At 47.4% G+C, this 12538-nt stretch overlaps 1 protein-coding gene across 1 annotated transcript in view; it reads left to right on the forward strand.

Annotated features, from left to right (window-relative positions):
• The first annotated feature begins 3565 nt into the window (after positions 1-3565).
• Positions 3566-12538, forward strand: part of LAMC1 (laminin subunit gamma 1) — a 69840-nt gene continuing 60867 nt past the window's right edge. The window contains exon 1 of the mRNA XM_075156938.1: positions 3566-3962. Coding sequence (XP_075013039.1) covers positions 3566-3962 — 397 coding nt within the window. The remainder of the gene's footprint in view (positions 3963-12538) is intronic.

The raw sequence follows: 12538 nt of genomic DNA on the forward strand, positions 1-12538 counted from the left end.
GCTTCCTCCGATGGCTGATAACTCTGTAAGGCTGACGGCGAGCACGGGGCTTTTCTGTCCCTCATTTTTTAGTGTAAACTGACACATATGTACTGGTAACGAAACATTTGTGTGTACAGCAGTTTTCATTTGGGGATCCTCAAGCTATCTATTTATTAGCAAATGCAGGTTGTTTTTCTCCGTGGGGGCTACTCTTACCAACCTGTTTTAATAATTGAGACCCAGGGAACAACCAAGCTCCGCTATCACAGTCTGAAACTTCTGAGCCGTTTTCCTTAGCATATGCACTCAAATTTTGTCCGTGAACAAATGCTGATGCTAAATCAGTATGAGAAGACTGAAAATTAAAGCGCTTGCTGCCCTGTGACGCTTACTAAAAACATTCTGGACCTCATAAGCCCTAAATGGGTCAAATATCTTAGTGTATAGGTGTGTGAGCGCTTGGTTTGAGCTGCTGCAGAAGGACTGTGCTCTTAATTTGTTTTTTCAAGTTGCTTGTGGGTGCACGCCACATTGTTGCAATTTTTTTTGATCAAAAGGAAAGAAAATACTGCTTTTCTTTTTCTTTTTTTTCTAAAAGAGGTCTATTTGAAGAGCGAGACTGCCAACCTCGGGAGTTCTGGCCTTCCAAAAGCTGACAGAATTTCCTGTAAGAGTTGCTTTTATAAAGGCTGTTTCCTCTCAGGTTTTTACGTTGCTTTTCCTTTTTTTGCATTTCTTCTCTTTGTTCTTACTCTCTCTCCACTTGTTCTCATTCATTTAACCTGATCTGTGTACTTCAAAAAAGAATTGAAATAATAACGTGCCGATTTCTAAAGTTAACTTTATATATTTAAGTTCTTCCTTGACCACTTCTTTATTAAATAGAAAGCAAATTTTCTTGAGACTCGATATCATTGTGATTAGCGCAATTTGGGGCAGTAAGTGCTAGAAGACTTGCACCTGCTTTTGAAGCAGCAGCCATGTCATTTTTTCACTCGTTTCATTATGCCCGTGCTGTCTAAGCCCAGCACAGTCACGAACCTTATCCACAAATACTGTTCTTATTTTACAGATGTTTAACTGAAAGTTTCGTTGTTGTGCCCATCCTGTCTATCAAACAGTCCTTCCTTCCTTTCAGGCCACTCCTGCTGTGCAGGATGACTCACTCTGCTTCGTGGGAGTTTCCAGTTGTAAGAATTTATTGACCAAGGTATTTTTACTATTTTTCACCCCTGCAAGCATTGCAAAGTTAGAGAAGTTACCCGGATTCTGTGCTTTTAAGACACAGTTATTTTACATGAGGATGCTTTTTTCTGTGTTGGAAAGGAAATGAGTTTATGGGGAATATGCACTGCAATGCTTTGACAGAGTATTTCAGCAGGTAAGACATTAAAAGGAAAGCACAGGTCATGTATTTATAGGGATAGGAGACTTAATTCTGGTTTTAGTTAGATAAGTGCAGGTTTACCAAATGAAATATGACTGCATCACTCGATCTGTCCTAGTACTTTAAATATGTATGTCAAAGATGAAATTGCAGTTATGAGTATGAAGTGGATTTTGATGGCAAATATCAGCAGATATCTCTTTCTCGGGATTTCTTTATTAGAATCAGTAACCTGGAAATGACAGAAGGGCTTCACATAAACTGTTGAGGATGGTCCTACATACAAACTTTAAAATGTTGGAAAAGTATTAGTTAAAAAACTCAAGCAAATTATTGTTTTTAGGTACTACAACTGAGTATCTTTAAACCCAAGAATTTTGCATTAAGCTGATTTTTTTCCATTATCCATGGGAACCTCCCACACGTGGAACAGACGATCCCATTGCTCCACTGAGTGGGATTTGTGGCAATATCCTCTGATCCCGCTCAGAGTCCTTGCTCCCTTCTCACTTCTCTCCTAATCCTTCCCTCTCTCACATCGATCTGCTCCATGTGGCTTCCTGCCCTCTTGTTCCTTGTTGCCTGCCCTGCCGTGTTCACTCTTAACTTCAGGCATCAGCCAGGCTGTTACTGAACCTGAGAAGCTCCATCAGCATGCCGTTTCCAGAGCTTCTGCCTCGATGGCATCAGCTCAGCATCGCTTTCACAGCAGCTAGCTTGTTTTCAGAAACTGAGGAAAAGGAGGGGGAAGCGGCGGAAATCAAACTTTCCACTGGTGATGTGTAATTCCAGCCTGAACAACAGCGATGGAGCGATGCCTTTGTAACGCACCCGCGTCCCTTCTGCTGGTGCTGGGGGTGTCGGGGGGGGGGACTCTCAGCGCAGAGGCTATCTCATCACGGCGAGGTTAATGCTCTGTTGGGGAGGCAGAAAGAGGAATCACCGCACCAATGTGTAGCACCAAATGTAATAACAACATCTACCAGCAGCAGGATAATTTCCAGGCTCGCTTACGACTACGTGCTATGTGGACCTTGTGAATCGTCTCACACACACTCGTAATGCATGAAGCAAAGGGATGACTTCTATATAATACCTGTGTTTACTTCAAAACAAGGAAGTGCATCTTTTTCACAGAACAGACTGTATTTTTTCTGCTCTTTCAGCCACAGGCTGCATTCAGGCTTTCTCAGAATATGACCAACACGAAGTTTACAAAGCCTTTCCTTGACTCTCGCATCAGTTTCTATCTCACCCAGCGGTTTCCTGTTTCCTGAGCAGGCTTCTGGAGGCACTTTCTCCTATAAAAGCAGTTTTGGCTTGACACGATTCCTGGATTTTACACAAATCTTTACACAATCCCTGAACCTGAAAGGTCACAGGGTGATCTTATGCCGATAGCTAAAAATCATAACCCAGTCTTTGGCCATCTCTGACGGAGCCGATGCCTCTAAGCAGCGCAGAGATCTGGATTTAGGTATGAAAATAGCTAGAAGTTCATTACAATTTAAAGAAGCTGAGGTGGCAACACAGGTCCCCTCAGACCCACATTCTCTCTCAGGCCCATGCCCTTGGACAGCATGAGACTGACCGGGTTCAGGACAGTCCAGCTGGCAAAGCGCAATCAAATTTTCTCACATTTCTTGAGAAACTTGATTTTTTTTTTCCTGTGAAAAGCCTTTAAAATAAAGAAACGGGTGGGTTCTCTCGGGTTCTGACAGGGCAGAGGCGGTGACTGGGCCCGGCGCCGTGGGGGGGGCATTCCCGCCTGCGACAGGCAATGCCAACAGTGCCGTGAGGGAGATCCCCCCCCCCCGCCCCGGCAGCCCTGTCACAGGGGGCTGCCTCTCCCCTGGGACCACCGGCAGCCGAGGCGCCCGCTGCGGTGCGAGGGGCGGCAGCGCCGACGGGCACAGGGCGGGAAACGGGCATTTCTCCCGGGGCGGGCCCCACCACGCCGCCATCGCCCCCTTAAGCTCCCGCATTCCGGGAGGAGGGGGCGGCTCCCGGGCCCGCTCGGCCGGCGGGACTCCGCTCCCGGCCTGCCCCGCGCCGCCCGCCCCGCCTCGCCTCACCCGCGCCGGGCCCATCCCATCCCAGCCCGCGGCCAGGCGCGGAGCGGCGGCAGCCAGCGAGCGAGCCCCTCCGCCGGCTCCGCGCCGCTCGGCCAGCCCCTCCGCCGCCGGCCTGAGCGCCATGGGGGGCGGCGGCGAGCGCCGGGCGCGGGCGCTGTGGCTGGCCGTACTGTGGCTGTGGTTACCCGGGCGGTGCGGCGGCGCCATGGACGAGTGCACGGAGGAGCGGAGCGGCCGCCCGCAGCGCTGCATGCCCGAGTTCGTTAACGCCGCTTTCAACGCCACGGTGTTGGCCACCCACACGTGCGGGACGCCGGCCGAGGAGTACTGCGTACAGACCGGCGTCACCGGCGTCACCCAGTCCTGCCACCTCTGCGACGCCGCCCAGCCCCACCTGCGCCACGGCGCCGCCTTCCTCACCGACTACAACAGCCCGGCCGACGCCACCTGGTGGCAGAGCCGCACCATGCTGGCCGGCGTGCAGCACCCCGCCGCCGTCAACCTCACCCTCCACCTGGGTAAGGGCCTGAGGGAAAAACGGCGCCAAAGCGGGAAGCCCGCGGGGGGAGGGGGACAGGCTGAGGAGGCTGCTGGGGAGGCGTTGGGCTGGGGCGGCTGTAACTAGGCCGCGGGGGTGGGTAGCGGCCGGAGCGGGTTTTCACGGGGTGTGAACAGGATTCGCTTTGTCCCAAGCAAACGCTTGCTGCGAAGTCCCGGTTGTGACTGGGGCCGCTTTGGCCAAGGGTTTGGTCCCACTTCGCCCCTCGGCCGCTGGTATTTGCTTTAAGGATAATCATAGCTGCAAAACAGTACTTGATGAACGTGAATTTCGGCTTTCTCCACAGAGGCAAAGCGAAAATGCATCTTGCGCGGGGTTGCTTCGTTGCAGTCCGCGTTGGTTGCGCTGCGGGTTTGCGAGGCGAGCGAGCCCGCGCTGCCAGAGGCAGAGTTTGCGGTGGCGTGGGGCGCGGTGAGCGTGGTGAGCCCGGATCCCGGAGTCTTCCAGGCAACGGGCTTGGGATTCAGGCGGGAGAGGTTGGTTTGAAAAGCGGGAAGCACCGCAGGAAAACGCGTGCGTGCAAGGGCACGTCTGCTCGGTGTCCTCTTAGATTGGGGCAGCGTTGTCCTTTAAATACTGGGTGGGTTAGGTTTGTCAGGGAGCGGTCAGCATTACTGCAGGACCCGTAACATCCAGTCAAAAAAAGGAGAAGGTGAGTTTTCTGATTAATTGGCATTCCCAGAGGTTCCTTTGGGATAAAGTATTTTAGCCCTCGCTTTGGTTTGTGGACAAGCTTTTCTTTTCCTCTCTTCGTTCAGTTGTTTAAGCTGTCTTGCCATAGAGGAAGGGTAATTTGCTTGGAAGACGAGCCAGGCGTCGGAAAATTCAAACCACAGTTTATATCCTCATCTCATTAAATAAAGTAAAAACTAAAAAAAAAACCCCTCTGTAACCATTCATGGTTTCTATTCAAGAACCACTGTTGAACCTTAAGTTTTAGCATCAATAATGCATCTCACTTTAGTGTAATTTGGAGGAAAAAAAAGTTGCGTCAGGGGTCAGGGAGCTGGTTGTTGGGTTTGTGAGACGGAGATGATGGTGCTGAGTCCTGTACCAGGGGTCACTTGCTGACCGCATCCATCTGCCCCAGCAGCCGGGAGCGTTTCACCGCCCTAAAGTGTTTCTTTGTGTTAGGAGCTTCAAAAGAAGTATACCATGTAAGCGTATGTAATTGTTCGGATAAGGGGAGGTAGTTACTAAGGCCTCTTTATCATCTTGGTTTTTTTCTACATTGGGAATTTTTTATTCAGGACACCTGGAAAAAACAGTAAGCTAAGACTTACCTCAACTTTTTTTTTAATAGAAATCATCATAATTCTTCATTATCAAGGTAGAACTCAGTTTATAGGCATGTCTGTATTATTGCTGTGCTTGCATCTATGCACCTGTATGTATATGGGTGTTCTTTGAAAAAGAGTACGTTTTTCCGGCATACTGGAGCAAACAGCGTGCTGTGTCCTGGGCTTTGAAGAAATGTGCACGTTTCTTTGATGAAAACAACTGCATCTTTAAAATACTGTAGCATTGCAACATGATTGTTGTCAATCACTTGGGTTTCAGGTTTGTTCACAGGCTCTTGTAGCTTTGTGAATTTGCTCTGGCATATTTTTAGACTAGAGTACAACTTTTTAAGATGAAGCTGCCTAGCTGACTTTCAGATATTTGAATGTGTTTTTCGTTTCTTTTTTTCCAGTTAGGTTTTTGGGTGGGGTATTTGTAATGTAAATCCTTTTAAGAATCAGAAGCTTGTTAGAGGCGTGGTGGTGGTGGCGGGAGTTAGTTTTAAGAAGGCTAATAACAAGGCATTAAGCTATCTGTGCACGTGCTGTGCAAGCAGTAAATAGTCCTGTACGACTTTGTATGCGTCACTGCATTTGTTGTAGGTTGAAGAACTTTCAAGTACCAAAAAGTGCCATTTTAGTCTCAAATGCCCCGAACTCCTCTGCAGCATTGCTCTGCTTTACTCTTGTGAAGTTTGCTGGTTATCCTATTAAAACTCTTCAAACCATCTTTGTTTGTGTGAGCTGTTGGGTGCCGCATTTGGATTCTGTGTGCCCGCGGGCTGTTCCCCAGGGCACACCATGGTCTGTGGGACACTTAATTATTGACATCAGTAAGAGAGAAGAGGCAAAGGGCTTGAAGTATTTGCGTACTCGGTAGGACGTAAACGCATTCTGGGACACAAAGCCCTTTTATGCAGTTAGTTCTGCATGATCTTCGAGGATTAGGCTGTGTGCTCAAACCCGTGTCCTTGTTTGATGCTGCAGTCGCCTTTATTTCTAAAAGCACTGGTATCCTGAATGGTTAGCGCTGCTTTGCACCCATTCAGGACTGGCAGTGTCGGCTCCAGGCTTTCATGTAGCAAATGCTGCCCTGCCCTGAGTTTTTGGCCGTTTGGGATGTCTTGATTAACGTCCAGTGATGTTTGGTCCATGTAGATCAGTGTAACATTTTGGAGGAGCCTTCAAAAGGTCAATAAGAACCGTGGGTCTATTGCCAACGTGTGAATGTGGGTTTCTTTGAATCTTCTTACAATTTACAGTTCAAAACAAGTTTAAAAACATTTAGTTTTGAGACTAGATGCTAGCAAAGAGCCTGATATAGCAAAATACAGCACAGATCACTATTACTGAGTTAAAGGCTTGGATCCCGGGAGTGTTTGCAAAGGAGAACTATGCCCAGAAGTTAGGGTGCTCCCTGGGGAGAGGGGAATTGGGGTAATTACCAGTCCGTGCACAAGGAGCATCTGGAGTTATAAAAGCTGTTTCTCTTTGTATGAGAGGGTATTAAGACCCCCTAAGTAAGAGTCCTCCCCCAAGAGGGTTGGAGACATGAGTTTGCAGCTGTAAATCAGGAGAAGGGGGAGTTGAACCCATTCGCAGGGTGGTGTTTGGGTTATTAGGCTAGTGGGGGACAGGTGGGGGGAGCACTGCTGTGTCTTTTCTTCCACTTTTCTTAAAAGTATCCCTTCACTTCTCACATTTTCCAGTTCCTCAGGTTGGATTCTTTCTAATTTAGACTTGACCTAACCAGTCTTCTTTTTCCCCAGCACTGCCCTCCCTCCATGTTTCCATATATTCCAGGAATAAGGGACTTTGGGTGCCAGCTTTTAAATAGAAGATGGAAGCTGAGGCATTACAGTATGTAGTTAGTTGTCTGCTTTTTTTGAAGCCAGAGCGTCACGTTATTTTTACAGTCTGTGCTGTTTGCTTCTGCTGGGAGCATTGGGATAGTTCTGGCATCTCCCCAGTACTTTGTGTGCATACGTTTTAGCACAGCTTTGCTATTTAGACCCCTAACGCACCAAAACAAAGCCGTGTGTTAAAGATGCTTCTTTGAACACTGGAAGAATGGGAAAAGAAATAGCATGGAGGTGCATGGAGTATTTTTGGTGCTGGGTGGTGGTGCTGGGCAAAGGCTTGTATTATTGCAGATGTTACATCTTTTTTCAGAGCAGACTCTCACTTCTTCCATCTGCAGCTCTAATCCTGATGTGCTTCTGTGATTTCTACTGTTTCTACAGCTTTTTTTATCCGCTTTTACGTTTGCCTCCCCACTCCCTTCCCAATCAGCCCTGCTAGAGCCACCTCTCATTTTTCCCCATCACTTTTACTCTTTGCCCAGATCTGCTTGATTTCAGCCATCATGATCCTGGTGTTTTGTTGCTTGGATAAAGAGGCAGTGTCCTCAGCACGCTGGTGGTTGTTTCGTGGTGGTGGGGTGGCCCCATCCCCGCTGAGAGCAGCCGTGCTTTTATCAACAAGCCTGCGAGCTAGGAGCGGTCTGGTCTAGCTTTCCCAGTGCGGGTGACTGCCCGCTGCACCTCAGCAAGGACGGTGCCCAGGAGATGTGCTTGACCCATGGTGCTGGTGGCCTCCACTGTGCGTTCAGGACAATCCGGTAGGCAAGAAAAAGCAGGCATGAAAGACCGATTCCCACCTCTTCTTTCATTGCCTGGGAAGAGAAGCTGGTGTTGGTGCTGGCAGCCCTTTGCTAGCTTGCCTTCCAGTAAGAAAAATTAAATTGCTGGTTGCCTTCGTTAAAAACATGTCAGCTGTGTTTGTGGGCATGGAGCGTGGTTAGAGCTGAGTGTTCCTGCTCTTGAATTCTTTTGAAATCCCTACTGTAGACCAGCCTAGAAACCCGTGTCACCAAGCGGGACGATATCTTGTATGTATAAAATAGAGAAAAACTTGCTGGCTGTTAGGAGAAATGGATTGCCCGTCTCCTTCACCTTCCCCTTTCCTAACCGCTCAGTCCTTTATTTGGCTTTGAGGAGAGCGATGATGCTTGGTTATATATACTTTGTCTGCGAAGCGTAGTTTGGGGTATGACTGCCATTTGAAGGCATTTACAAGGAAACCCAGGCAAGAGGCCAGTTCTTGTGTTCAGCCTCGGCTTGATTTGCCAGTTGTTTGTAGCAGTCGAGATTTTTTTTTTTTTTTAAGTACAGAAAAGCAGCTTTTTTTTTTTTTAAGGGAGGCCTATAAAATGTGCCTTAAATTAAGTATGTAGTTTATGCAACTGGGATGTAATCAGTCGCTTTGTTTTATTTAGCGCAGCAGAGTGATGCCCTTAGTTTGCTGGTTATCCTATTAAAACTTTACGAGGCTGTGGTTCATTGCCTTCCTAGGGAACCACCGCGAAACCAACTGTGAACAAGCAGGACGTACGCACGTGAAGTTTTGCATAGCGTAGCTGCAATTTAAAAACGCTGAGAAATGGTAATTAACGTGTTGGGAGAGCGTTTCCGGCACTTAGGCTGGTGTTACGGGGTGTGTTGGGAAGCCCTTGCAGACGTGTTGAGCCTGGACTGGGAAGGGCCGGCCCAGCGCCGCAGTGGCTTCACCGAGGTATTTGCGGAGCCCTGGAGGGGGGGACTCTATTTTAGTTGGTCTCGCAAAGGCTTGATTTACATTTGCAGGTTTCAACATGAGTAGTTAAGAGATCAGGGCTTTTAATGGCCAGCAGTTGTTCAGTGCAGTTATATAAAGTCACTTTAAAGCTCTTTATCGCTTCCTGCATACCCTTTAAATTCCCTGGTTTTCTCCAACTCCTCTGTCCTGTGTCTTTCTTGGGATGCTGATGCCACTGCGTGATGCCTTTGGGAATACTCTACACGGCAGAGCACTTATTTTGGGGAATGGAGAGAGCTGGGATTGTGTGGTATTTTGCTGCAAAAACAGCTGCTATTTGTGGTGCTTGCCCTGAGTTACTAGAGGGATTAATTGCTGGTTTTGACACAGTCAGATAGTTGCTTTTGTAGGTTTAAACCTTGGAAACTGTCGTTTGCTGCTCAGAATTGTTAGCTTGCCGAAAAATTTCTGGCTTATTCAGTAGCATTAAGTAGCGTTTCTCATATAGCCCGAGGCTTCGGGAGGCTCTCCTGGCCTCTCTGAGTCTGCAAGTGAAAATCCCAGGCTGCTGCTTCCCACGGAAATGAAAAACGGGATTGCTCTGCAAACAACATGTAGAGAAAATAATTTCCAGCCCAGATGGATGGGATGGAAACTTGGATCTCTAGTTCACCATAATTCTTAAAAACAGGACTGTGAGCATTGTTCTTAATCATAAAACCTTTGTCAGACTGAGACCTCCTGCTTGTGTCCTCGGGGCCCTAATTCATCACTTACTGCCTCCGGTGACGCCGTGCTGAGTGATTGCGTGCAGGCTCACTGTCTGGCTTTGTTTTCTACCTGTGGGTTAACTGGGATATGAGGTCTGGCGTGTTAAACTGAACTAGTCGCATCTAATGTCACCTTCTCTGGTTCGTAATAACCTTTGGAAGCTCAGCCTGGGTCTGTGGCCCCTCTTGTAAGCTTCTGCCTGAGAAGAACCATTTCAGCCTGCTTTTACGCATCTCTTAACCATGAAATCTTGCTTATTGGTGGCTACCACAGTATGTTTCGATCAGAAAATAAAATGAGTTTCATAGTTTCCCGATAAATTGCAGAAATCTTGCTGGGTCTGTTGTCCAGCCGCACAAACTGGAGTATATTGGTTTTTTTCCCCCCAGGTACGGAGTAGCCCTGTGTGTCTCAAATCAAGCTTTACAGGCTTTAAGTGAGGGATGCATGTGGATGCTTGTGTTGAGGACCTGTGGCATCACTAGCTGTGTTTAAAACTCTTTGTAATATTAGGACAATCTCTTAATGCTAGGCCATCTGCAAAGGATATACTTGGGATTGCTCTCGTGGTCTGTAGCATCCCTTGAGTAACGTTGGGTTTTTAGCAGCGTGCTGGTACAATGGTGATGTTGGCTGTCACATCAGCATTGATGAGAGGTTCAGGACAGCTGCTAATGAAGCAACTGCGCCCTGAGATTAGAGAGCTGCTACTAGTAGACATGTACAGTTGTCAAATGAGACCGGGAATATTGAGATGAGAGGCTGCCTTTCGTAGCCTGCCAGACTGCAGGTGCAAGCTGCTGTTAGCCTTTGTGGGATGTGTTAGGTACTTTTGAGGTAAAACATAATGATTTCTCAGAATTTTTCTGACGCAGAAGCTTGGAAAATGGTGAAAACTCATCAACTGTAAAAAGGATCTGAAATGGCAAGGTAATTTTATTTAAATTAAAAAAAAATGAGTTTCCGTCTTTAATCTTTTTTTCTACCAGTCCAGCCTTATTTGAGAGATATTTTACAAAAAAAATCCCCAAACCCCAACCAACCCCCCTTATATATTATTCAGTGATCTTCAGCATTTTGTTTTGAAACTGGGTGGCAAAGCACTTCTTGTTTCCATGCTTCTACTTGTTTTAGATATTCCCGTGTGATAGTCATCAAAGAGCTGTTTCCAGTGGTAATATGCCTGCAGTTTTGACACAACACAGCTGTGTTCAGTAATGGAGAATTTCAAAATTTCCTCTTTTAGAAATAGTATCCAAAAACTATTATTGGATTTTTTTCCCCTGGTAGGTAAGCTAGTACCATCTTGTACATGGGAGGTAGACTTCCAGATAGCTTGAGGGATTATTTGCACAGTCAGTTTGGGGGTTTGTTGTTTTTGTGGGGGAAGGAGAAGATTTTTAAGGCGTTTGTAGAAATAGTATATTGAGATCTTGCAAAGACCCAGGGTTTGTGGGTTCTTGGGTCAGTTTTCTGTAATGTTCATGTCTCTGTTGCGGACTTTGGTGAGAGAGAGAATTGCTTTTCTGACTTGCCTTTGTAGTGGGTCCCATGTTTTACAGGAGGTCACTAGCCCCACAGCAGTGGGGTAATCCTTAATTCATCCTCGGAGGCTTGAGATGCTGATCTGGGAAGATCAGGGTGCAGAATGTTAAATGGCTTCAGGTGTGGCAGCTGGCCCCTTCCAATGGGCTGAAGTGGAAAGGAGGGAGACTTGGCCCTTGCATTCCTCTTAACCCTTTGTAACAGAAAGATCAGCTATGTCTCAGGACTCTCTTAAAAAAACCCAACAAACCCAAACCCCCTAAAACCTACCAAACGTCAAAACCTGCTTGATGACAGGGGTTGTTCTTCCCCAGCACGTGTGTGTTCAAGCGGGCAGTGGCTGACTGCACATGGTAGTGCTTGGCTTGCCGGTGGGTTGCCCAAAACACTTGTTCCCTCGGGTGCCGCAGGGCCGAGGGAGCGCTGCGGAGTTTGGGGTTGGCACCAGCCCAGTTGTAAGCACACTGCTTTCATCTTGCAAGTTATTTTTTCAAGGTCTGCTCTACAGCTCAACCTACTCGGCATCAGAAAAGACCTCATTCCCACCACGGTGAGCTGGTGCTCGTACAGCACGTTGTGCTTGGGCTGGTTTGGTTTTTTTGTGGGGGGAAAATACCAAGGATTCTGAACAGATTTAAAAAAAAAAAAAATTTCTTTCCCTTTCCTGTATAAATTGTTTCAGGAAAATGAATCTTTCTAATCTTCTTTGAATTAAAAGATAGTATGTCTCATAGAGCCTTTAAGCAAATGGTTGCATTGAACCTCTTCCAGAGGGATAAACTGGCAGTTTTCGTGGTACTTTCTTACGCTGTACTTACAAGGTTGTGGAGTGTAAGCTACGTGCTCTTGAAAGGTGCAGTTTGTGTTGGGAGTATCTCTTACTGAGATTAGTGGAACGAAAAATCAGTCCCTTCTGGAAAAACTATCATCAGATGCTTCTTGGTGTCACAGTGTTAAGGGGGACTGCTTGACCGAGTGAAAAAAAAAAAAAACATTCTTGTCCTAGGACTTCTGTGGTCCACTTCTGATTATGATGATTATTTATAGTCCTTTCATCTGCAGTTCTTTATGTGCTCCCATCCGGTGGGATTTTGTAGTGGGATTTTCTTCCCGGCAGCTTGCGGGACTGGTCCCTGGGGAGCAGCCGTGGACAGGCTGTCCTGCCTGCCGCCCTTGCCTCCCAGCTTCTGAAAAAATGTGGTTTATTTGTGGGGATCCAGCATGTCTCCCTGTGCCCTGCCTCCTGGCTGCAGTGGTCGGGGTGCAGGGGTTGGCTCAGCAACCTACTTTTATTTTGTTACAGCAGCTGGTGCCTTCCTTCCAGCCGCCGCTTTCTCCAGCTGCCTTCACAGGTCTCGTGGGT

Source organism: Calonectris borealis, chromosome 8, assembly GCF_964195595.1.
Source record: "Calonectris borealis chromosome 8, bCalBor7.hap1.2, whole genome shotgun sequence".
In the NCBI taxonomy this organism is placed as follows: Eukaryota; Metazoa; Chordata; class Aves; order Procellariiformes; family Procellariidae; genus Calonectris; species Calonectris borealis.